A 27,029-nucleotide genomic window follows, 5' to 3' on the forward strand; every position below is an offset into this window, starting at 1 on the left:
GAGAATACTTGGCAACAGAAAAACAAACAGTAGGGGTCACATGTGCCAACAGCTAACAGAAAGAGAATGAGAACCGGGTATTTTTGCCATCTTCTCTGAAAATAAGTACCTTGGCTTGCACTGATCACTACCTCTCAAAGATTGTTCATGCATTCTATGGAGACAGTTTTCAAGGTAGATTATGCATTCTAAAAATAAAGTTGACTGGTAACTTTGGGATGTCTGACGGGACTTTTATCAAAACCTATTGTACTCTGCTCTTCTTGAGCAAGACCTAAGCCTGGCTGAGGTTTTAAAGAGGGATCTCTACTTAGTTATCTGGGGACAAGGAAAAGAAGAGTTGCCCACATCTTCTGCCAGGAGTTAAAATAACAATGACAGTCCTCCTACTTACCAGGCTGAGTCACACACACACATTCTTCTGCTTCCTCAGCAGTCCTAAGCAGATTGTTTGGACTGGAGTTCTAGAGGCAGAGGTGGGCACCACCTGCCGTAAAAAGACTGCTGCGGTTAAGGATTGTCTTTTAACAGTTTGGCTGAAGAGAAATAGGAAAAGAAAACATTTGGTGCTGACAAGCACAGAGTCTAATGTTTGAGTAAGTGAATAGTGGTCAGGGATAGCTGAGAAGGCTCAGTTGAGTGTACATGCTTGCCTCTGTGCCCCACAACTTGAGTTCCATTCCCACAACTGACAGGGTAGAGGCAGAAAATCAACTCTTGCCTGTTGTCTACTGGTTTTCACACATGTAATGAAGTATGTTGAGTGTATACACACTCATGTGCACACACACACAAATGAAGGAATAAAAAAGTAAATAATTTTAAAAGCTATGGTGGTCTAGCAATACTTATTATCCAATTAATTATTTTATTAAATAGGGAAGCTAGCTGTGGGTATGACCATTCAGTACTGCTAGATGTTTGTACTCAGACATTTGCTGTCCAATATTGGAAACCTCTCTCAGCCAATATAGATCTTAGATCATAATGAAAAGGGTATAGTTTTGCTTAATCAGTAAGATTATTGTAGGTTCCTGAGCAGCCTTTTATTAGAACATTTTTGTTACAGAAGCAAAGCACCTTGTAAATAAGGTTTATTTTGGATAATAATTGGTCGAAGGTCTAGGCCATAATCTGGCAAGGTCATGAGACAATGGTGTCCTTACATTGGAGAGAATGCATGTGTATATATCCTCTCGTCTCTCTTCCACTTCACACAAAACAACTAGTAATTTATTTATGGGGTCTCTACCCATATAACTCTAGTTCATTTAACTAATCCCACTGTTGAAACGTTAGAAAGATTTAAGTTTCTTCTCTTTAAATTTCACAATGGGAGAAATTTTCAATATATGAGCCCCTGAGAGACACAATCTACATCTAGCCTATAGCATACTTCTTAGTCTAAGGGCAGGCACTGATACGGACATCATGAGACTCTAAAGGCAGGAGCTGAATATGAGCCAAGGCCACAGTTTTCTCTGAGACTCCTCAGCTTCCTTTCTTCTTTCTGGATTATTTTACATGACTGTCAATAACTCTTCCTCTACATAAAGACAAGGAGTGTAGTGTGTGAGTGTATGTTTGTGTGTGTCTGTGGGTGTGTTGTTGTTTTAGATAGGAGATAGAGTATATTCCTAGTGTTCCCTAACAAAAAGAGAAAAAGGGATGACACTGGCTGGCATTTTGAGACTGCAGGATATTATTTTTATTTTGTTATTATTATATCATATATTATTATTAAGGGAACAGGATGTGCTAAAAGACAGAAAAATGTTACATTGTTACATGTAAGATAGATTAGCAAAACCAAGAGCCACCTAAAGCAATAAGGAGGGCAGGGATAAGGGTCACAGAGACTGGCGTGTGGAAGTGTTCAGTCTTCCCCTCACTTTAAAAAGTGGGTGTATTTTGCCATGCCCTTGGGAAAATGTCAAAATGCCTTGTGCTCCTAGGAAAATGACTGCAAATTCCATCCTCCGTGTGGCACATGCTCTAGAAGAACCCACCAAAAGGATGGACCGTCTGTGCTTGCACCCGAGAGTAGAGGAGCACACATCATAGGAATGCCCTCTCCTCCAGTTTGCTCTCTCACGCCTCCCACGCCAGTCCCCACGGCTCTTCCAGTGGCTGTGAGGATTGGCTGTGCAGCCAGACACCTGCAGAGAGTGACTTAAGTGTTCCTTTTAATCCTGTCGCTGTTCTTGGTCTCATCCTTTGTAAATGTTGCATCCTATTATAATCTCTACAAATAAAAGAAACAACTTCTTTACAAGTTACATTTTCTAGACATGGAGGGACACTGCTGTAATCCCAGCCTTTGGGAGACAGAGGCAGGATAATCAAGAGCTCAAGGTCCCCACTGCTTACATAGCAAGATGTAGCTCATTCGGGGGATCTGATACTCTCTTCTGGTCTTGTTGCCACTAGCATATACGTGCGCACACACACACACACATACACACATGAATTTTTGTCTAAAGTGAATCAAAAATGCATTATATTTCTATCAGGCCAAGTATGTTAGTCAGATTACCTAATGCTTCAAGAAGGAGTTCTGGAACTTGGTCATAGCTTTGTTTTGGCCTCACTCAACAGTACTGCTTGGGGTAGGAAGTCTTCTTTGTAGTCAAGCAGAGGCCCAGGCTCCTGCCATTTGTGATTGTGCATCATCGTCATCTATAATCAGTTGGTGGGATGGCAGAGACCAAGGAGAAGTGCATGGCAGGTGGATGCAGGCCAGGACTGTGTTTCCACTCATACGCCTTTTTCTCGGTCTTCTGGGCAAAGGACACTCTAAGTGCTCAGAATGAAGAGGAAAGGGTTCTGTAAACTGCTGGTTCTACTAGAAACCTATGAAGCAGGACCTTTGTATACATGGGTCAAAGAGCTTACGTGGTGACAAAACCAGATGTCAGTCACACTATGGAGATACAGTAGTGAATCATAATTCCTGTATCATGTTAGAATAGTAAGTGTCATAGGCAAATCAGTCCATCAAAGTTAGTTCTTACAACAGTAAGCTGATATGTTTCTTTAAAATGTTCTTTATATATTGATATAGTGTTTCCAAAAAACAACAGCTAATAATCTCTGATGTCTGGTATTGTTCACTTACTACAATAACTTTTTTGTTAAGGGAATTAGTTTAATCATAATTTTCAAAACTTCATTGTAGAATGAATAAATATTTGCGCTTTGGTTATTATACAAAATTCATTGTTATAACTATGAATTGTAGCATCAAATATAAACACTTTGAATTTAATAGGATTGTGTGTTTTTAAGAAAAATAGATTAAAGTTAAAATATTGAGGAAAACACCCATACTATTTAAAAAATATACTTAAAAAAGTAAAGGTTTTATGTATCTTGATGACCTCCCACATAATCACATGAAGTCTCCAGTCATATTTTGCATTTGTTGCATCAGTACTATGTATTTAGATGGTAATTAATACATGGCAAGTGCCACTAGATCCAGTTTTTTGTAGGAAGTTGATATTTGTCTTAGCTAGGGTTACTGCTTCTTTGATAAAAGATCATGACCAAAAACAACTTGGGGAGGGAAGGGTTTACTTCACTCACAGTTCCATATCACAGTTCATCATCAAAAGCAGTGAGAACAGGAACCTGGAGGCGGGAACTGATGCAGAGGCCATGGAAGAATGTTGCCTACTGCCTTGTTCCTCATGGCTTGCTCAGCCTGCTTTCTAATAGAAGCCTGGACTAACAGCCTAGGGATGGCACCACCCACCATGGGCCGGACCCTCCGCATCAATTGCTAACTAAGAAAATGCCCTGTAGTTGGAGCTTATGGAGACATTTTTTCCAGTAGGGTTCCCTCCTTTCAGATAGGTCTAGCTAGTGTCAAACTGACATAATGCTATCCATCACAGTATTGTTTCAATGTTGTATGAAAGCAATTCTGTCACCTCAGTATTCTATTAAATAAGCTATTTGTTAATAATGAATTCTGTCAGTGTTACTTTCCTCTGACTATGGAATTCTGGGGATTCACAGTCAGGGTGTAATCACTATTTCTTTCTTGACAGTTAAAATTTCTTTGCCCTCTGAGGCTTGGTAGTGCTTTAATCACATGAACGTGGCCCTAGAGAGCATTCAAAATAGAGAAAACCCAAGAGACTCAGATATTTGCTAAGTCAATGAAGAAAGACAAATTGGCGCTTCAAACTGTGAGAAGTTCAAGAAGCAATGAGTAAAAACCACATGGTTGAAGTTGGAGGCTGACGCTTCCGGGCTAGCCTGTCAAAGCTTTTCTCCTAAGAAGTGTGATGGCGTAGCTAACCGTGATAATGTCTGGTAATTTTCTTCTACTCCTTTTGCACCCACCTGCACTGATTTTTAATGAACTTCAAGGATTCCAGGTGTGTTCAGTAATTGCTACCGGAGACAGTTTGATTCAGAGGCAGTTGTAATCTCTGTAAGAAAAATTGAGAGTTCACTAAAGCAAATGCTTCAGTGAGCGGGTGCCAGAGCCTGAGTCATTTAAACTCACTGTGAGCAGAGCATGAGGCAAGATCCAGTAATAATCCTGAATGAAGAGCAAAGGGTAACATGATACAATGGCTCTGTAAGTTCTTGGTACCAGAGACTAGTATTTAGGTAAGTCTCCATGGGTCTTGACTTGGGATTTATATTTACAATTATAGTGAGTCTTGTTTAGGTAAATAAGACTTTTCAAGGAAACTTTGTTGACATACCAAGAGAAATTGTCAAATTGCAGTGTCATGTGCACACATGAATATATTAAATGTCACACAGGCTTGCATAATGGATTTTCTTTATATACTAAGAAAATACTATTGGAACAGAGCACAAAGACAGGCACATTTTTCAAAAAACCTCTGTAGAAACAAGAAATTTCATATGTATTTACAAATATAATATTCTTATGGTAGAGTGGGGTAACTATATTTATATGATATAAAACATGTGTAAATGGCTGAACTACAGTCAGTGATAAAGTTCTTGCCTCACATACATGAATCCCTACCTTCAATCTCCAGTTCTGCAAATGAAAACACAAAGTGAAATATTTGTGCTTGGAGAGAACATATTTAGCCTTATTCTTTCCCTTGTCATTTTCAACTGTGGGACGTCCATCCTCCAGGTAATGAGCCTGGCATCAGGAATCCAGCATTTTCTGTTAGGCTTCCTTAGCATGTTATCGTGAGAGTCACCATCATGTCTCACGATAGCTGCAAGGGGCTCCAAGCTGAACACTTGGTTTCCGTCATTGCTACACTATGACCTCCTCTCTTTTCCACATAGTTAGCAATGTGAGCTTTTGAAGGTTAACTCTGCCCTATGAGAAGCTTTTATATTTTGAAATAAATCTAAACTCTTGACCAAACTGTCTTTGAAACAGTTCTCATAGAACTCTACTGTTGTCTTAGCCAGCCTCACACACAGGAAGCTCAGTCTTGCCCTGGGACTTCCATGCCCACAACACACTCTCGTCCTTCATGAACATCGTTGCCCCACAACACTCTCTCCTGTTTAACAGAGCATCCTTTTGCATTTTCATAGATAGCAACATCACATCCGTTTCTCCTGAGGTCACCACCCCAACACATCCTTGACAATGAAGATTGTTTAGGCAGCTGGAGAGAAAGATTGTCACACAAGCGTGAGGACCCGAGTTTCCCTGTCCAGCAGTTCTGTCACCAATCCTATCTTTAACCTGCCAAAGGAATCCTACCAGCCTCAGTTGGCACTCGTTCTTGCCCCTAAAAGCCTCAAGCTCCTCTCCTTTCTCATAGTTAGTTTCCTGATGAAATGTTAACGTTGGTTGTGTTTAATAAAAAGCTAGTGGAGCATGTTGTCTATTAGAAGATAATTTATTTCTTTATAGTGTTTGTTTCTTTCTAGAAGTGTGTATTATAATTTTATATTTCTTTATTCTGTCTTTTGGGGGGTGTTCTGTAGTGTTGGTCACTGAACCCAGGGTGTGGCGCTTGAGTAGGCAGTCTACCATTGAATAACATCCGAGTCCTGGTCAGATTTTTTATTATTTTGCTACATAGATGCCTATAATTAAATGGACTGTTACATATAAGATAGAAATAGTTGTCTGTAGAGAAATTAATTGTACTTTTTTCATTTATTTGAAAATATTTACCATCTCATAACCTTGGACTAATTATATACATTTCATGCCCGGGGGTTTTCAATATTTTATGTCACATTCTGTCGCTTCAGAAGTTTGACGGAATGCAAGTAGCCAGCCATAAAAATTGACCTTGTTTCTAGGATTCACTCCAGGGTACAAAGACATGTCTGTTCAAAGAGAAAAGTCAAACTGTATGTGAAGGCTGACCCATTTGGATCCGACCTGAGTAGTGAGGGAATTCCAAATGATAAGAATTTTATAGCTTCCCTTTCAGACTAGACTCACTAATGTAGTAAGCAAGGCAACTTTCAACTTAGCTCAGAATTTCTGTGAGTCACAATTATAGCCAGCAGCAAGCGCACCATAGCACATAGCCTGCCCCAAACCCATAACAAATAAGAAATAAAAGGATTTGCTGTATTATATAACTCAAACTTTCCTTTTACTTGGCTTATACTTTACCTTTCTAGGATTCAGTGTCTACTATCACTAGCTGGGTTTAATGCACCACTGATGTCATGGTTTTGCATCTATTAAAATGTGTGTTCTCTAATGTATATGTATATACCATATGTAAATATATATGAACTAACTAGTTTATTCCTATAGCTATTTTTGCTAACAGAGACTTAGAAGACTGCTAATTCTTTGGCACCTGTTCATTCTCTTTACTGCATTGACTCTGATGGAAGACTTCAGACTCGTCCAACTTCCTCAACTGAGTGTGAGCTGTTTATGGGGAGAGCCCAAACCTTAATCAGAGTTTTATTCCTGAGGCATAGCAGAATTTCTGGTGTAAAGCTGGAAAGCAGTGAATGTTTATTGAATAAATTCTGGAAAGCATAATAACCACATTGATAGCAATCTTAAAATAAATTAAATGAACACGTCAACAGAATCTCATTTAAGTAATTTGTAAATTAGTTCGTTTAAAAAAAAAGATCCAGTTCCGTGGCCTCTGAGCTGTCTCTTACTGTACTCACAACCTTTATCCCCTCGCTCCAATGCCTTACTGTTGGCGTGCAGTTCTGACCATGTCTGTCTACATGCAGATTTGACATGCTCTCACATCTGGAAACAAATGACATTCACAATAGCCTCATCAGAATTACACTGAACAGCAATTTAAAAACTATAGAGCTCACTAAACACTAAAACATTCCATAATAAATTTTAGTGAATCAGAGCTCATCAGAACATTGGAATATTACTTAAAATTTAATAAGAAAAATACCCTTCAGCATAGTATGAAAGAATATACTATATAACTTATATACTATATAACTTATATAAAAATGGACAGTTAAAAATGAAGACATTAGTTTACAATTTTGTAAAAAAAAATCTGTTCAACAGGTTATAGCAATTTGAGGTTCGACTTTGTTAATTAATTGTTAGTTTTGCTCCTCACAGAGAATTCAGCCCATTTGCATTTCAAGCACACGTCATCCTTCAGGTCCATTTTTTTCTAAAACAGCTGTCTCTGAAAGCTCTATGCTTAGCCATGTCTTCCTCCAGTTCACAATTCATTGGTCCATTATTACTCCAACATTCTATATAATAAACCCGAATAAGCCAACTCCTTCTTCCACATCGTTCACGGATGCTGAGTGCCTTCAGACAGAGGTTGGGTGTGGCTTAGTGCATACCTTATGATTTTGTCTTCGCCTGTTAGCCTCACTTTCCTATGTCTCCCTTTACTTCTGGACTAGAGAAAACTATCTGTCTTTACATCTGTCCTGTCTTCATTCATCAGTACACACGTGTCTTTTAGCCTCCCTTGTGCCAGTGGACCAGGTGCCAGAATTAAATACAGCCTTCCCATTAGGAACTTACAGCCTAGTGACGGAGCCAGATGGAACAGTGAAAAACTTCCAGCCTCGAGTGAAGAATAGTGTAATGAGAATACTGGGAAAGTGCCCATTAGGGAGTCTTTCCAAAAATTGTTCCCCAACCTCAGTTTTAAAAGGCAAATCAAAGGCACGGGCTGGATTGGGCATCAAAGGTCTCCCTTTAAGTTTCCAGGCCAATCTTCTGCTAAGTCCTATCATGCTTTAAATTCAGGCACTGCCTGTCATGAGAGGGGCCATCATAAAGGTTTTCGACACTGACAACAAATGTATGTATTTCAAAACATTCAAAGAGCAAATTCTCTGACCGATGGTGGCCTGCACCTGGTTACACCACTAGGTATGGAAGAAGATATTTTATTTATTTATTTATTAAAGATTTCTGACTCTTCCCCGCCACCGCCTCCCATTTCCCTCCCCCTCCCCCAATCAAGTCCCCCTCCCTCATCAGCCCAAGCGCGATCAGGGTTCCCTGCCCTGTGGGAAGTCAAAGGACCACCTACCTCCATCCAGGTCTAGTAAGGTGAGCATCCAAACTGCCTTGGCTCCCACAAAGCCAGTACGTGCTTTAAGATCAAAACCCATTGCCATTGTTCTTGAGTTCTCAGTAGTCCTCATTGTCCTCTATGTTCAGCGAGTCCAGTTTTATCCCATGCTTTTTCAGCCCCAGGCCAGCTGGCCTTGGTGAGTTCAGATAGAACATCCCCATTGTCTCAGTGTGTGGGTGCACCCCTCGCGGTTCTGAGTTCCTTGCTCGTGCCAGACCCAAAAAGAGGAACATGGAAGAAGATATTAATCTTAGCATTTTAGAAGAAAAATTTCATTCACATGTCGGAGACTTAGTCATCAAAAGACGGCTATCTTAAATTTAAATTTTAAAATGCAACTTATATTTTTAAAATATTTTAAAAAGCTGTTCCTAATGGATTACTAAGCAAAAATGCCCTATTGGGATATCACCTTTTTAATTGACTATAGAAGCTCCAGACACTTCCCAGCAATATAGGCCCCTGACAGTCCTTTTGGTCACCCAACAGAACTATATGTAAGACCTCATTGCAGAAGATGCTGCACACCTTTGTTGCATGTTATAGATAAATCAAATTAAAACTTCTGTGGGGACTTCCTTTGTGCTGGCTAGATTTCACAGGGACCAAACGTCCTCTGAAGGCTACTGGGAAAGGAAGAAAGGGTGTCAATGGGCTGACTTACCCATGAACTCTAATGAACTACAATCCAACCCTGCCATGCATGGTATGCCCACATGTGAACTAGTGGCACTAATTTTGAAGGGGTAACCAATAAGTCTCTATTTGGATTTGAAGCCTACTCTCCAGGAGAAAATTCATGTCTAGTACTGTGAGCCTGATCAGAAACCCATGACAGATGGAGGCATAGGCCTTAGTAGGGAACTTAATAGGTTGGTTAGCTAAATTAGCACAGCTTCAAACTGCTTTCCAAATATTTATAGTTGTATTTAGACAAATTCTACTCAGCCTTAACCAAAGAGGCCTCACTTTCCAGTGACTGTCAATAAATGCAGAAATTCATAAATTTCACAAGATGCTAAGCATAAACAATAGTTGGGTACTCAGTCCTAAACGAAACATTTATGCTGTCCTCTCTGAGGCTCCGTGGATGCTGCAGAAGATGGAACTACAAGAATGTAGGAGGAAAGATACAGGAAGACGAACTGCAAAATGCCACTTTTGAGCAAAATACAATCATTACAGCCAGGAGCTCACAGCAGCTGCAGATGCCCGGCTCTGCATAGGAGTGGGCAAGCCCGTAGACAACTATGCCTGGGCACAGGAGGGGCTTGGGAGCACTATCTGTGGATGATGAACTATCTGATAGAGTGTTTTAACTATTTTACAGGGAGGGGCAGAGCCCCTGCCTTTGTTGTTTAGTCACTATGATCCCAGCAGGCTCCACAATGTAGTTTTAATCGATAGTCAGTCATATAGATCACTCTGATTAAACTAAACCAACCCAAAAGTCATGAATCTAAGAAAGGGACTGGTAGAGGAAAGCTGGGCTTGAAGGCATAGGAGGAAAGTAAACGAGGATGTAAGAGAGTATGATTAATTACATATGTGTATGAAATTGTCAAAGAATTGAGGTTTTTTTAAGGCAAACTAAGACCTAACGATGAGAGTGGGGCTCAGAGATCCAACTCATGAAAACCCTAAAGTTTCCAGACTTTGAATTTATGTTCTAAAGCATTTTTATTGGCAAGCTTACATGACTTGTTATTTTTCCTTTTTTTAAGAACTGTCATTTCCTTCTCCAACTTTTAGAATCTTGTTTTTAAGCTAAGCATCTCATTTCATCCTAAATAACATGGCCTCTAAGATTACATATGCCATAACCTCCAGAACAGAAAGGCCCAGTGCAATTTATCCTTAGGTGCTGACGTTCTTTTTGATGGTAGCAACTTCTAGAAGCAGTCAATGCCTTCTCCTCATGAGGAGCTAAGGGTTTGTCATCCCATTGTGATTTAACGCCCATGGCTTATAAACCTCCTTTGGGATATCTGTTATTCTATACCATTTTCATCCAATCTGTGCCCAGAGGAGATTTGATTTTTACAGTATTTTGTTATGTGATACTCAACAAAGTCTGACAGTCCTTGGATCACAATTGATGCTGGGTATCTTTGAAATAAAATCATCTACTTTCAAAAGTCCAATTTACAATTTCCATCTGAAGCTTCATATCATAGCATAGTTAGACTTATGCTAGTTTAAAAACATTAGTAAGGTCATGACGATCGAACTTCAACATTAGCAGTACTGACATAGGGATCAAATCTTACCTGCTCATCGCTCCAGTAGTTCATTGCAGAGTTACAAAACTAACCTGCAGGTTTGGTTCTATGTGTGAATTGACATTTAGTAAGTAGAACCATGGTTCCATCTTAGCTTTCTTGTTGGGGAATCTATTGCTTATCTCAGTACTTCTCTAGCATCTAAGTGTAAGTTCTTAATTAACTATGAGTATTAGAGCTAGAGTTCTATACTATGGCATTTGATATATTTATTTTCGAGAGGTACTTGATCTTCTGAATGTATAATATCTGAAAGGGCCTGGATGTGTGTGTTACACAGTTGTTAAATATATGCTGTATTTCACAGTAGAAAAATCCTTATTAAGCTTGGGATGATGGGTTACATTGGCTGGTGAGGCAGCATTTACTGAATTTCCGGCCTGCTTAGAATTATGACTCATTTGTATTATCCAGGCTTAACAATAACCTAACACTGGGAGGTTTTATATTCCATGTCCATCATCAGCAGAGTTAATATCTTCCGTGCCCACTAACGTTCTTTATATTAATTTTTAATTAGCATGATGTGTGATGAAGAATGAGTCATGAGATAAAATTTTAGGTATTCTATATTCAGTCTGTGAAAGGCAGAAAAGATTTAAAACAAATACCTAGGTTTTCAACTTCATTTTTTTCATGTCATTATGAACAATACCTTTGATTTTACATGGCAAACAAAGGGCAGAAACTTGGGATTTTAAGCCATTTATCAGCAAATACTTAAATTTAGGAACACCCACAGAATACACAAAGATATATGTGCTACAAAAAAATTATGATACTTTTAGAGACCAAGCGGCATTTCTGTTGTGTGGTTGCTGCTGGGATGGGTAGTGGCTATACAAAACATAGTTGAGCCTCCATGAAAGGAGTAGCAGGGTTTATGTGCTTAGTTCTGTCGCTAAACTGGTTGTTTGGTTCTCTTGTTCCCTTCTAGAGAAGTGGCAGCACAAAATTATATGCCCTTTGTTTTGATTGAATTGCATACTTCATGATGACAGGGTAGAATGTCTCAAAGAGAATGCCCTAGAAACACCTGTACCAACGACACTATAAAAACTGAGGTTGTCTGTCTCTGTCTGATGCATACTATACTTTTCCTTTAGACTTTTCTCTTTTAGATTTCTTTTTTATTGATTTTTATTGAGCTCTACATTTTTATCTGCTCCCCTCCCTGCCTCTTCCCTCACCCATTCAACCCTCCCCAAGATCCCCATGCTCACAATTTACTCAGGAGATCTTGTCTTTTTCTACTTCCCATGTAGATTAGATCTATGTAAGTATCTCTTAGAGTCCTCAGTGTTGTCTAAGTTCGCTGGGATTGTGGTTTGTAGGCTGATTTTCTCTCAACTTCTTCTTTTGCCACTTTTTGACAGTATTTAATGCTGCCTGCTAATAACTATGTTTGATGGCTAAATGTTATCTTTCCAAAATTTAACCCAAGGACAAGCAATGAAGCACGTTTATTTAGGAATCCTAAAGGAAAGTTCTAGGCTACTTCATCACTTTCAGCATGTGCATCTGAATTATCAGGACACGTTCAGAATTACTACCAGATGTTCCCACTAGCATCACCTCATTCATTTCCAATCGGTAAAGAAAGTTAAACAAGTATAGTTTAATGACACACTAGTAAATGCCAACAATTAGGCAAAATAAACACCTTAATAGCAATTTTAATATGCTTCATAGTCTGACCATCCTTTTACAACATGAACTAGTTGTCTTGTCATAGAAGAGGGTCAATTTTAAAACAGAAAATTCCTTCAAGGTATTTCTGCCTCTTTCAAGTAGCATTATGTAAAAGTTAAAAACTACCTTATTTCCTCTAAGGTAGAATAGAAACAGTCTAGCTCATGATCAGATTCCGTGAATGCACCATAAAAGTTCTGGGCAATGGACCTGAACGGCACATCTCTTTGTAAGACTAGTAATATGACCTGACAGCATACTTGCCCTCCCCTTTACTTCAGTGACTCTGCAGTGATGTTTCTTCTCTGCAATTTTGCCCTTCACTGCTCTCTCCTGAACAACCAGCTTGTCCAAAAACACCAGTCTTCAAGCTCGGTCACGGTCACTGGGTAAAATACTTCTTTGCAAGCTCAGTCCTTCAAAAACTGATTTACTGCATCTATTTTGGATGTGCTGTGTTAAAAATACTTGACGATACATTGAAATGGTTGATAACCTATGAGTATTTCATTTTCATAATTTGAAGACTTTTTCTGAGATGGGTTGTGAAACTTTATTGTGGGGATATTTCTAACCTCATATGCTCGGACTACTTGGTCTTGCTTAGATCTCTTCATTTGTTCTACTACATGTGCTTTAGATGGAGTTGGAACGTGAGTTGCATATCCTACACCACTCTCCACAGCTTCAAATTCACTCTTTTCTCTTGAGCTGATGGTGACCAAACATTCATCTCTAATGGAACCTTTCACCTCATGTTTGCCTCGTGGTTGGCAGTTGAGGACTAACTCAATCAACAGTAAACAAATATTTGAAACCCACTTTATGGTAATGTATCCTGTAATGTATTGGTTAGGTATATCTTTCACACTTGGAAAGGAGAGTAAGGGAAAATTACAAATTATTAAGCAGGTGGGTAGAAAAATAAGAAAGTGGGTTCTTTTTCTATAAAATGTATCTTGATTTGAATCTTAGCCTTAATTTTTTTTTAAATAAAATAGTCATTGGTAACTCAGAAAGATGTCAGAACTGTCTAGAAGATTTCTTCTGCCATTTCATTTTCATATTTCTCCTTAAGCAATGGAGGCAATATGACGGCTATACACTGCTTTCTCATTTCTGTATGACCAGAGGGCATATGCACTAAGGAAACATGCTTTCATACATTTAAACATTGCTTTTTTTTTTACTTTTTCTAAAGAACAAGTAATGCAGGAATCATCAAAGTGTACACCGAATCTTTTTCATGTTCAGGATCTGGCCTTCTGACGATAGATGGAGGGACAGGAAAACACTGTGTAGTTTAAAGCAGCTGAGATGTGAAGTGGATCTGAATGTGCACATCTAGTTTTATGGAGAACAAAGCCTGTTACCCTGCATCACTAATAGAACTCATTGGGCATTTGTCAAAAGTTGTCATCTGTGTGGAAAATGATTAAAAGAATATTACAGGAAAGATGAACAAAAATATATTTTAAAACTAAAAATTTTTCTAGAAAGCACATTTTTCTGGTAGAGTGTCTCCATCTATAATCTATCACAACAATCTAAATTATTGATGTTTTGCAGAAACTTCTCTATAGGAAGGACTAATTGATTCTGTTTGTATCTCCTGAACTTTGTGTACATGCATAGAGCTTCGTTGTGGAGGGAACAATGTGGCTTTCTCATAGAAATCAAAGTTGGAAGGTCGTGGTGACAATAGTTATTTGCTTGTTATAGAGCTCCTACTTGATTTCAGAAAAGATTTGATAAATGTTGTCAACTAGTAATAATAAAGAGCCAATAGCAAGAACTTAGAACTGGGGAGTTAGAAAAGAACATTACACTCCTGACAAATGGAATGTGAGAATGTACAAACAGTCTGCTCGACTAAGAATGATCAGACATAAGCAAAATTTATTATTTTATTTCTAATTCAATGTAAGTTATCTCATTGTACAGACCCTTACTGCAAGGGTCAATAATGTAATAAAACAATATTTAAATAATAGTTTCTCATATTTAGAGACAGATATTTGGGCTACTTGTGGCTAACTTTAATTATTTTTTCACAGACACAAAATTATGAATCCTTTTATACATTCAGACACATACTTGAGAAAACTGATCAAGTTTTGAAAGTTAGAGTGTAACCTTAAACCTAGAAAAATGTTAAAATATATATTGAAATATAAGATAATGTTGTAAGGCTTTGTTCAGTATCAGTAAGCACTGATAATGGGCAGACCAACCCATAAGCTACAAAATTACTTTGCAAGGTCATACATTAATTAAAACGTTAGACTTAAAAAAGTCTATGTAATTGAACATTGGAATACACTTGCCTTGAAGTCATGAATTGAGTTTTTCCATAGTATTTAGTTTTTTCGCCAAGCTATTTCCTTGCTACCTACTTTGGTTTTCCTTGTTGTGATAAAATACTGAGCAAAAGCAACTTGAGGGGGAAAGTGTTTATTTCATCTTACAGCTAACAGTCCATCAAGAAAAGCAGAGGCAGGAACCTGGAAGCAGGGACAAATTAAAGCAGAAAACATGGATGGATGCTGCTTATTGGCTTGCTTTACCTCCGCCATCTTTCTTACACAGTGCACATCCACCTGACCTGGGGTTGCACTGCTCACAGTGAACTTGACATCAGTTAGCAATCAAGTTATCCCACAAACATGGCCACGGGCCAGTTTTATGAAAGTAGTTCCTTAAATGAAGTCCCATCTTTCCAACTGTATCAGATTAACAATCAAGGTTAACCATCACAAGTCCAGCTCTTGGCAACTTGAAACACAAGTACAAGTGTGACCCCAAAATTGCTTTTGGAATTTAAGTAAAATGCATCATCCTACTTTAATAATCAGTTGGGAATATTAATAAGCATGATCAAATAGTGTCTCCTTTGATGCAAGAAGCTTTTTTCCTCCAAAGCAGCAACACCCTTTTCTAATCATATTTTCTGTCACACAATGAGAGCTGACACTTAATAGGCAGACTACACACATTTCAGACTTAGGAAGTGATGTCCGAGCACCCTGCAACTTTTCATGCAGTCAGGTCATGCTTTCTAGCCTAGGATTTTGATTTATGTGGTATTAAGTGAAATTTGTGTGCTTATGCAACTCTTCTTCCAAAATTAGTTTTTTATTAATTTTAAAAGTTCCTAAATTTTAAAACATTTCTACTGTAAATGTTTAAAAGCAAATGATGTGAGTCTTTGAGTGGATGACCACTGACAAGCATGTGTCTGTTTAGATGTTGGTCTGGTAGTTAAAGGTGAGGGTTTTGTTCACTGGCAAGTTTGTTCCAGAGAGCCCTGGAGTGAGAGATGAGACACAGGCAAATGTATCTGAGTGTTGTGAGTTGTTATCATCCTGGTGTATTGCTTTGACTCTCAAGAGCTCCCAGATCAGATGTGCTGGAACGATTGATAAGTTTTTGTTTAGAGGTTTTTTTGTTGTTGTTTTTTATTTATTTTTGGACTTTATTTTGTTTTGTTTTGTTTTAAAGAGCAAAAGTGTATAGTGCTTCCACAGAGAACTCAAGTTGGTTCTGAGCACCCAGACTGCAGTTCCCAACCACATGTGACCCAGTTCTCAAGGATCTGATGCCCTCTTCTGGACTCTGTGGATGCTGCACTTACCTATCCACACCCATTACAGAGACAAATGCCTAACCACAGATATTTGTCCTTTGTTTCTACATTAAATTTCATTCCTAAGAAATAAAGTCTTGGCTTCCAGAGTTGAGCGTACACTACAGACCTAAGCCTTTCTCAGATCATCTTACACACGCTGGTGTATAGGATATCAGGAAACAGCCCCTGTGTATTGTCATATCACTCTGAAATGGAAATGCCCAGTGGATTAGGAAGGAGCTCTGAGAAGGCTCAAGGTGTGCACACATGTGAACTAGAACATCCTCCACCTAGATGAGCATTTTATCTGCTATTTCCTTCACAAATATGTAAACCAGAACTAGTCATTAAAAAACCAGACATTTTCAATGGAGTGCAACTGTATGATTTATTTGAGTAGTACTCTTCAACCCAGAAGTCTTAGAGGAACCTAGAGATGGAAATTAAATATAGTACAGTATCTTAGCTAGAACCAAGAAACAGACAAACCAATACTGGGCACTACACTAGCTAATAATGTATTGATAATTGTTTTATTAACTATAATGTGTCATATTATTAAAAGATGTTCAGAATTTGAAAACTTATAAAGATGAATTGTGGAAACGCTATACTACCCATTCGGTTTCTCTACAGAACTGAAAGCATATAGGACACAAAGCCTATTTTTTTTCTTTAAAACAATACATGAGAAAAGCCCAGACTTCTTCCTGTAAGTTTTTTTCTGTATTCACTATTTATTCTGTGCTCACATGTGCACATGTGTGTGTGTGTGTGTGTGCACGCACACACACACACACAAATCAGGAATAGTAAGATATTGAGCCACAGAAAGACTCAGGTGCTATGGAAGGCAGCTCTGTATCCAGAATGTGGCTATTTGAATCTGGATGATTCACTTCATCTCTAAAATGATTACATGTAATTACTGGTGGTTTAATAAATGGTGGGGTAATTATAACCATAACAAATGTAACTACTAATGTTTTCTTTGCGTTGTTTGCTTTAATTTTGTAATCAGTGAAACTAGGAATTGTTGGGAAAAAACTCTTTGGTATACTAAGTTCTTTGCACATTGTATGCAATATAGATACTCCTGGTTTGTTCATGAATCCTTCAATCCACATTTTTAAATCTAAGCTCTGTATATGTTGCTTAAATGAGATTTTATAAATGATAAACAGAATACTTTGGAAACAAATTTGGAGGCACTCTGGTGTTAGAATCAGATAGACGAATGGACTCATTAACTTGTCTCATTTCTGGTTTTTGTGGTTTTGATATGCGTCAAAAGCAAAGAAAAGCAGTGAGTTCAGAAGCAGGGCTAGCAAGATGGTTCAGCAGCTGAAAGTGCTTGTTAGCCAACGGAACCAGCCTGATGACTTCAGTTCAGTACCCAGAACCCACATCAAGTGGAAGGGGAGGTTTCAGCGACCCCATAAAGTTGTCCTCTGACATACACATGAACACCCCGGCACACGTGTGCTCGTATGCACACACACAAATAATAAATATAAATTCAGTAAACTATACGTGCTTCTTAGAAATCTGGTAGGAAAGTTTGCTTCCATAACAGCTTAATTTAAATGTGGGATCTATAAGAGCTGGGAGCAAGAAGTAGATTCTTCCTAACACTGCCTTTGTTTGTTTGGAAGTCTTCACTTTGGTTACTCTTTACAAAAAAAAAAAAAATGTTCCTCATTTCCATTAGAATCATTGCGTATGTTGTCACCCACTGTGTGGGGACAATAAGCCATCAATAAGACTACAGCAAACTGAGAGGTGACTCACCCTGTCAGATTCGTCTCTAAACTTAGCATCCGCGTGTAAGAAAGAGAAGGTCATCCGGTATCTGCCATTCACGTAAGGTTAAGAAAATGCCTCCTCCACAGCGAATCCATCCTGTGCTGTAATTCACAGCTTCCTCCCTCACGTCAATGCCCTAGCGTTTCAGGTCCTACTTGACTTAGTAGTGAAATGATGTCATTAAAGAAAACATAGTTCTAACACTGTCGTTTTCATTTCTTAACTGCAAGATTTGTACTTATAGAAAAACGTCAGACTTTCTCTAATTATAGGTATTGTGTTTGTTGGAAAATTTAGTCTGTAACCTTCACTCATTACGTTACAGTACTCAGAAAATTATCGAATTGGCTTGGCATAAATACTAGTAAAATGTAATTGCTGGCCATTTTCTCTTCCTGGTTCTCTTGAAAGTTGTGTTTTTAAAGAGTAGTTAAGTGTGGTCTGATAATCTAAATTTCCTCCAGTCATTTCTCTTCCTGCCTTTTTCTACTTAATTTTCTCACACTGTGAATTCCCCCAGGGCACAATGCTTTGCCTAATGGCTCAATATTTAGAATGGGTATCAGACATTGGTTAACATGTGTCCTGAGACATGGCTGTGCTTTTTATGCTGTTTTATTTTGTTTAGAGAATATATATGATTTCATGGAACATTCCAGAAATGCTCTGAAACAAACAATGAAAATGTGAAAGCTGTTGTATTAATAATATCTGTTATTTTTTTTTAAGCATGGTGATCAATAAAGCAAGCCCCTTAATTTGAAATTTGATTTGACCTCAAATTTCCCCTATTTTGCCACTGATGTTTTTAGATCAGGAAACTGCTCCCAAAGTGATAACTAACACACACACTTCTGTCTTCAGGAGACAGTACAAAGCTCTGAAGGATGGCTGATGAGCGGAAGGACGATGGGAAGGCGCCACACTGGACGGCAGCCTCACTGACTGAGGCAGCTGCACATGCTCACCCTCCAGAGATGAAGGATCAAGGCGGGGCAGGGGAAGGGCTGAGCCGCAGCGCCAATGGATTTCCATACAGAGAGGAGGAGGAGGGCGCCTTCGGGGAGCACGGGTCACAGGGCACCTATTCAGATACCAAAGAGAACGGGATCAATGGAGAGCTGACCTCGGCTGACAGAGAAACAGCAGGTAACTGAGGGGCCACAAGGACTTCTTTATGCTTTGTAGTCGGGTTGCTCTGCAAGTGAATTAATTTGCAGCAGCTGGTCCTGTCACTTCTCAAGGACAAGAGTCCTATTAGGAGGAATCAGTGCCCTCGCAAGCCGCGCACCAAGCACCATGGCAGTTAGTATGACTTCCCCGACTTGGTTGTAGTCTTGATATTGTTTCTCAGCATAATTTTTACTACCCTAATTTTTATGGGCAAAATACTCAATGCATGGATATCTTGCTATGAACAGTCAGTATTTTAACCTATTGAGGCAAAATTGTTTTCTTCTTATTAGCTTAAGTAACATTGAAAGTAACTAAGTCCAAGGGCTTGATTAGAGAGGCATATTTCTTTTTATTATAGAAAGAACAGTGCAAAGCACCCCATCAGCCTTTCAAATGAGAAGTATGGAAAGCCGATGTTTAAAGGGGATTGTTTTTACTTAGGGAAAATTTTTCCAGCTATCTTCTGAGGTGCCAAATAAATTCACAGGTTTATACCAAGATAATCTAAGTATTCTTTGAAGTACAGGGTAGCTTTGCCTGCCAAACACTGCAGAAGCCATTAGCTTGTGGCGGTTCTGTTTCACCGTTAGCACAGGCTGTCTCCCTCTTAAAGACTGTACGTCTTCTTCACTAAGTTGAATCCTCTGCAGTTGCTCTGATACACAGCCTCTGGGAATTCCATGAAAACTCTGCAGAATTCCATGAGAATGGGGAAAGAGATTGGATGTATTTCTTGACTGAACCAGGAAATTCAGAAGCTTTGTAGTGCTCCAAGGAGACATACATCTTATTAATAAGACGCTGTGACTGAAAATGAAATGAAAATAGTCCTGCCTTTCAGGGTTACAGTGAGGATTATAAAGTAGTATAGAGTGTAGAAAGCCAGTGTTCCAAGACCTGATATCTGTTACATAATTGTGAGTAGCAGCGGTGGTGACACTCTTGAACAGGACTTTTTTATCTCTGGATGAAAACAGTGGAGCTTGCTGAGGGTGGGACTTCCCACTGAAAGGACTCTGATAGGTTTGAGACATAAGGGGATGAGGACAAGCTACAGCATCATGGTTAGAAAGAAGGAAAGAGATAATGGTGTCCTTATCATCACATCCTGCAGCCCCTGGCTTTATAGCTGTAGTGTTCAATACATGTGTGCTGGACCAGCAATGAAATGAACAGGCAAATGCAAAGACAGTCATTTTCAAATTAACTTGAAAACTATACTTTCATCCCTGATATTAGAGTCCTTTGTTGTTACACTCCTGTTGGTTCGTTTTTGTGTTTGTTTTTGTTTTTGAGGAGGATACCACTCAAGCTGTCCTTGAACTTACTGTATAGTCCAGTATACAGCATACAGTACTCTACTTAAAGTCAAGGGTATTCCCTTATCTCAGCTTCCCAAGTGCCAGGGTTCTAAGCATAAGCCACCATGCCAGGCTAGCTATATCTCTGAGATACTCAACACACAACCCTTATATACTACCATGGAGCAATACAGTGCAATATAGAAAAAAATTACTGTATATAGTATGCTTGTTCAAGCCACGAACAACTCGTATCATGCAATATCCTATTTATTCAGTCATCTTAATGAAGTATTTAACAGCTCAGAAAAATCTATTTGTCAGGTCAGTGTGTCCTTGCCAGCTTCCTTGAGAAGATAAAATATATATATTAGATCCCACTCGCAAGTATTTCTTTTGTGTGATGGTGTCAGGAACATCCAGTGTTTATTGTACAATTCTCTCAATATGCATCAAATGAGTCTGTATTATCCTAGAGAAATCAATTTCTAAGTATTCATATGTGTGCTTTCAGCGACAGAGGTGGTACATCTTCATCTGTAGGTTGCCATAGTGATGTTTTCAGCCTAAACTATGGTGTGATTTTTAAACTACCCCTTTTCTAAAAAATAACAGGCCAATTCCTGAGCCCCTGAGATGTGGAAGTGTGGAAAGCTATAGAGATAGAATAATAGAAAACTTGCTTTCCTTATACTTCCAGAAATGCTCCAGTGATAAATCAACAATCAGCTTCTTCCCAAACAAGTTTAATAAAGTAAAAGCTATTGTCCTTCATGATTTATAGATAATTTCCTTAATATGTGTGTTATGAATCATCACCTGTGTATGCAAATACTCCTAAATCTCAAATATGCCATTTTTAAAAGGCTATGCCATGAGGGTGGTAACCTCATTGGAACTGGCAGTGTATTTGGAGGTGAGCATTTCAAGAAGGACCAAAGAGCTCTTTTTTTTAAATTCACCTACAGTGTAGAAGTATATCACATTTATTCCATAAAATATAATCTTCACAAACAAAACTGTTCAAATAAAACACTCCTCAGTGTCCTCAGCTAAGATTGTAGTGACCAGGAAATTTCTATTTGACTCAAAAATGTTTCTTTTGCTTCCTTCTTGGCTATGGTTGTCTCTTCATTTTCACAAGTCTTTTACCTGAGTTTGTAACCTCTCTATAAACAGAATTAAGAATGGAAGCTCTGTCTCCCTAAGACTGGGCCCCCTCAGCCATGTGCCCTACTTTGTCATGCACTGCTTGAATATTCTTTTTCATGTATGGGCTTTGACCCTTTTTAAAAATGCACATCCATGGTCAACTTCTCTTTGTTCTTGTGCACTGAAACCAGAATTGGAAATCAGGATGTGTTAGAAGGCAATGATATTTTAATTGTATTTCTTTACATTTGCCTAGATGCTTCCTGCCATACAGCGTAAAGCGAGCCCATAGAAAGATGGGTGGAATTATTTTCTCAACTCTAATTTTGATGCTTTATTTCTCTGTCCTTTTTAAAGGACACACAGGATCATGTGAAAACATGTGAAGGTATTCAGAATCAAGCTGCCTAACCAAAGGGTAGTTTTTGTCTTTTAAAATTGTTTTCCAAAGTGTAATTGAGAAGAAAAAAAATGTCTTGTGATAATCCCTTCCTTTCTTTTGCATTTTATTGAAGAAAGCAGTGAAATACATTTTGACGCCCATGGAGTTTTGAATCAGAATGGCAATAAGACACATCATCTATAAGTTTCTTATGCAGGAGCAAGGCTCAAAGTTTTATTATAATTCATATTAAGATAGCATGAGGTAACTTGCAAAAAGACAAAAGGGTTGATTTGTATCTGTAAAAATCTATAATTCTTTGTATCTAAAATCTATAAAACTTTGATGAGAACATGGTTATAGGAAGTGGAAGTTTAAAGTTTCCTTTCAAGCGACATTTAAGACTGTGGAGACATGGTTTCCATAGTATGTTTGTGACTTGGCAATGCAACTGACTGTCACTTCATTTGGTGTCCTGATATCTAAGGCACAGAATATTACCCTCACTGCATCTAATTATGAAATAATTTTAGGTCTGCAACGTATTGATTCTGCATTGCTCACCTTGCTCTGAGCACTATTACCTGTCCAGAGATAGAAAAGTTTTCCGGCTCCTTTTCATTCCTCAAGGGTTGCTTGAAAACCTGGAGCCTGCTCTCCTTGTCCTTCTTGACATCCATGGGCAGAGGCAACTGTGAATTAAATGAACTTGAAAGAAATTGTGTTTGGAGAGGATAAGGGTATTTCTGCTATTCATTGTCCCTTATGCAATGCAGTATATTCATTATTAACATAGAATTTATACACTGTATCCAGTAATATACACAGTCTAGAGATGATTTAAAGCATATAGGAGGATTTCAGAGGCTTCAAGCAAGCATGGCATTTTATGTAAGGACCTGAACAATGTGTTGATGTTACAGGGATCTTCTCGCCATCAAGGATAATTGTGTACTTAGAACCACAGCTTGGAAATTGTATAGCATCACAGTTTCCACATGGCTCTCCAGTTTATACACTACTTTGATCACATTATGCCATTTTGAGATGTCCACAGAGGTATCTGTCATTCATGTTTTCATTTTCAAATGAGAAAATTAGGGCACAGACTACTTAAAAGAGTTATTCAGAGATGCACGTTTAGAAGATGAGGGTGTTGGATGAAGAACCCAAGGGCCAGGAACCCTGTGAAACCTGGTTTCATTCTGAGCAGTCCATTCCCCAAGAAAAGACATGTAAATGTTGTGTATACTTTATCATTTATTTACCTTCTAAGCAGGCCACTGACTGTCGAGGCTTTCAAGATTTCTTTAGATTGAGGTTATTTTTCTTGGCTCTCAGAATTAATCTTGTAAATATTAGCATTTGTCTTTTGTTGGAAAACATTACTGGAACCTGGCCATTCCCTTGCCATTGTTTCAAATAATACAATGGTTATTTGGAAGGAATCTAGAAGACAAGCCTTCTCGTCTAAGCCTCCTCAAGTGTAGTCAACCTCTAAGAGCATTTGCTAACAGGGTCCAGGCTTCCTGCCTTGTAGAAGGCAAATAGTCTACCGCCCCTCGCAACAGTCTTCCATGGCAGGCAACATCTGCATTTCTCTTACATAACTCACAGGTACACTCCGAGTCCATGGCATAAAATCGTAAGTGTGATTCTCAATTTCCTCCAAAGTGGAGGAAAAGAAGAAACAGACTTTTATAGGTGTCAATATATGCAAGTGATCCAAAGCAGACTTTGGTGACGTCAACTGACCTCAGGCATGGTGTTTGAATGTTGATAGGGACAAAACAAGTCATGGAATGAAATGATTCTTTTTTGGATATCACTTAGGGTAAATATAAAAATTGAAGGGTATTGCTTTACCTTTCTCCTAACTATTTTCTACGATGTCTTTTTTCCTGGCATGTCTATATTTCTAGATCTGCCCCCTACCAAGGAGATAGTATAGCCTTCCCTATATTTTAACATCCCCAACACTCAAGCAACCCCATAACAGACAGACCCAGGCAATACGTTTATTGTTGCAAAGATTACATATTGAAGCTGGAAAGTACATGATGGCGTGATGAGGGGCAAGGTTGGCATCACTCATATAAAAGCCGCAGATAGCTCTAACGTTCTCTCTGTTCTCCCTTTGATATCTTAGAAAAGTGAAGCCTGCTTTTTGTTATCCCCATCCTCCCTGCCTCCATTTCTAAATTGAGATCCCCTCTAAAATACGATCTATGGCATATACTATATTAATTATACAGAGCCAAATAATGCAGTGCCATTTCTCCAGCAAAATGACTAAAGCTATCCTCATCAGTCCCTGAGGCGAATAAACAAGCAGTTCTAACAATACAAAAGGCTGCAGATTTTCTTCTTCTTGTTGCCATGCCAACCACTCATTGCTCTGGCTGCCATTTCCCTGAGCTCCGCAGAGAGAGGCGTGTGCAGAGCAGTTACTTAGCATTCAAGGGTGGATCTGCAGAAAAACACACAGCCTTACTGCAAAGAGCCAGGCCTGGCAGCACCGGTGGATGAAGCCAGAAAATGGGGACCTTTTCAGTGTTTTCCTCATGAAGGTTAGGCATTTGGGCTGGAAAGAATGAGAGAGAGATTTTTTTTTTTAATTAAGACAGTTCTACAAGGTTTGTATATGTTGTTTGCTTTGTCCGCTGTGGTATCTAGCAGATGAAGTGGGTGTGGGTGTTCATTTCTGTCATACTATGTGGCTTGTTGTGTTGATGCCTACTGGGTCTGAGCCTATCGGGCCCAGTTTACATGGACAGGATCATAAAGAATGCTGACTCTTGCTTCCGGAAAAGGATGGGCTTCTATGTACCAGGTAATCCCAGCTAGATCTTTCGATGGCTTACAAAATAGAGTAAAGGATGCGCACTGAAAAAAGTTTCTCATTTAAATATGCAGTTGCATGGTGCTTATCCCATGATGTTTGCTTCTCAGTCAGAGGGAGATGACATTGTCTTAAGCCAGTAATTCTGAATCAAAATGTTAGAAAAATCAGTTTCTCAAGACTGCTTTTATCAAACCCAATGACTCAACAAATTGGAATATTATTTTCTTTTTTGGAATTTTAAATACCTATAGACTTTGGAGTTGTGATGAGCAAAGCTCTACATACACACATACAACACACACCACACATGCACACATTCACACATACATATACATACATATACACACATGCTTACACATACATATATATCGTATTAAATATAAGTATAATTTAATTATATTTTTGAAACTTTCCCCTATTCTGTATTTTCTAAAGTCTTATTGTGTTTTCTCCTTTCTAATTTGCTGTTGCCTTTTCTCATTGTGATTTCTTTCATTGCTTTCCAATCTCTGAGGGTTAAGAAAAATCTCCATTTAGAGAAAAATTCTTTTCAGTTCTTAAGATCTTTTTCATTTAAAATGAATATGGGAAAATAATAAGTAAAGGAAGTGGCTCTTCTGAGATTCATTTTTAGACTATGGTGAGCCTTTTATTTGATTAATAGTATAGAAGACCTTTTGATATTCCCTCTATTTGTAAATATTCTTTCCTCACGAACCAAAAAAAAAAAAGGACATAGAGAGGGAGGGAGGGAGGGAGGCAGGGAGGGAAGGAGGGAGAGAGGGAGGGAGGAAAGGAGAGAGAGATTGGAAAAGAAAGAAATGTAGTATTTTCAACAATAATTTCCCAGGTATCTTGAGAATTTATGAATCATCAAGCAATAATGTATTGTTTAAATTTTTATAGTGGAATATATGTGCATGTCCATGCATTCATAAATATATATATACTTTGACAATATTGCTAGTTTTTATCAGAAGTGTCTGGCACTTAATGACAAGTATCTGGGCTTTAGTTTTCTTTTGTTGTAGTTGGAAAGGGGAATATTTCTCAGTCGACACTCCCCTCTTTTTTCCACAAGCTACCTAGATACGCTGATTTTCTGCTTTGGTGTGCAGAGCTCTTCCCTTCCTCCTGGCACCTTCATGCTTCATTGCTCCTTAGCACATTACAAAGAGCATTTGCACCTGCTCTCGGGGGAACATGTAAATTCATATCAGAAGCATATGAACAGAACAACTGGCTCCGCTTTACAACCCTGGTACTGTTAGTCTTATCTGACCAGGCGTTGTGACTCCCGGGAGAAAAGGCTGAACTGCATGCTACCAGCTCACTATGCAGCAACTGTCAGAAAATGAGCCACACTGTTCAACTACACTCATAAAAAATACAGTTAGGTCCTTAAAAAAAAACAGTGTGTGCTTTGGGCTCTCCTTCAACTTTTAACCATTATGCAAATGCTAGGTGCTTACTAGAATACAAATATGAAAGCAAAATGTCAATATTTAAAATGTATTGCGAGGATACTCAAAATTTCACAAAGCATTAAACTTAGGTAGATAAGGTAGAAAGGATCTAAACTCCAGGAAAAAAATCATCGATAGTAGAGCATCCTGAACATCAGACTTGAGTCTAAATAGGAAGTGCAGATCAGGGCTGGACTGGCAACTGTGTTCTGCCTTTCTTTACAGGCTTCTCCAGCCTGAATGATCAGCCCTCTCAATGAACTAAAAACCTTCTTTTTGTATCACAGTTGCATGGTACCATGCCAGTCTATGATGGCAGAAAGCTGCTGTGTTCTCATTCTCTGGTGAGGCTTTCAGAAACACCTGTACGGTTATATGTTGCTAAGAGCACCCTTCAGGTGCCCTTCTACTGAGGTTATCTATTAACTAGTTTTTATTCCAAGATTGTAAATGTTCGAATTTGTACTCTGATTTTCTCTTTTCCTTTGACATATATCACTCTATTTCCTGGTGTAGGTGCTAATAAATATTCTAGTAAATACAGAAAGAGATTGAGAATCCATGTGTAGAGTTAAGAATGAGAATCACATAAACAAAATTGTGCTCAAAAAAGGATACTGCAGTGTGAGTAATGAATTTGTGGGAAAGACTGAATCAGAACAATATACTGGCGATGAAAGAATAAATTGAGAATCTTTGAGACGAGGCTGGATTCATTGTAAAGATGAGAGAGCTGTTGGTTACAGCAGAAAAACATTTAAAAGT

The 27,029-nt window shown here is 38.6% G+C and overlaps 1 protein-coding gene across 38 annotated transcripts in view; it reads left to right on the top strand.

Annotated features, from left to right (window-relative positions):
* Map2 (microtubule associated protein 2) overlaps positions 1-27,029 on the top strand; it is a 264,833-nt gene that overhangs the window by 183,428 nt on the left and 54,376 nt on the right. For 31 of the 38 annotated variants that reach the window (XM_075951221.1, XM_075951224.1, XM_075951222.1 and 28 more), the window contains one exon: positions 18,807-19,091. In XM_075951221.1, coding sequence (XP_075807336.1) covers positions 18,830-19,091 — 262 coding nt within the window. In that variant the 5' untranslated portion in view covers positions 18,807-18,829. Of the gene's footprint in view, positions 1-18,806; positions 19,092-24,389; positions 24,787-27,029 lie in introns of those variants that run through there. The other 7 variants (XM_075951231.1, XM_075951232.1, XM_075951229.1 and 4 more) reach the window with 5 other exon arrangements.

This window comes from Microtus pennsylvanicus, chromosome 17, assembly GCF_037038515.1.
Source record: "Microtus pennsylvanicus isolate mMicPen1 chromosome 17, mMicPen1.hap1, whole genome shotgun sequence".
Taxonomy (NCBI): Eukaryota; Metazoa; Chordata; class Mammalia; order Rodentia; family Cricetidae; genus Microtus; species Microtus pennsylvanicus.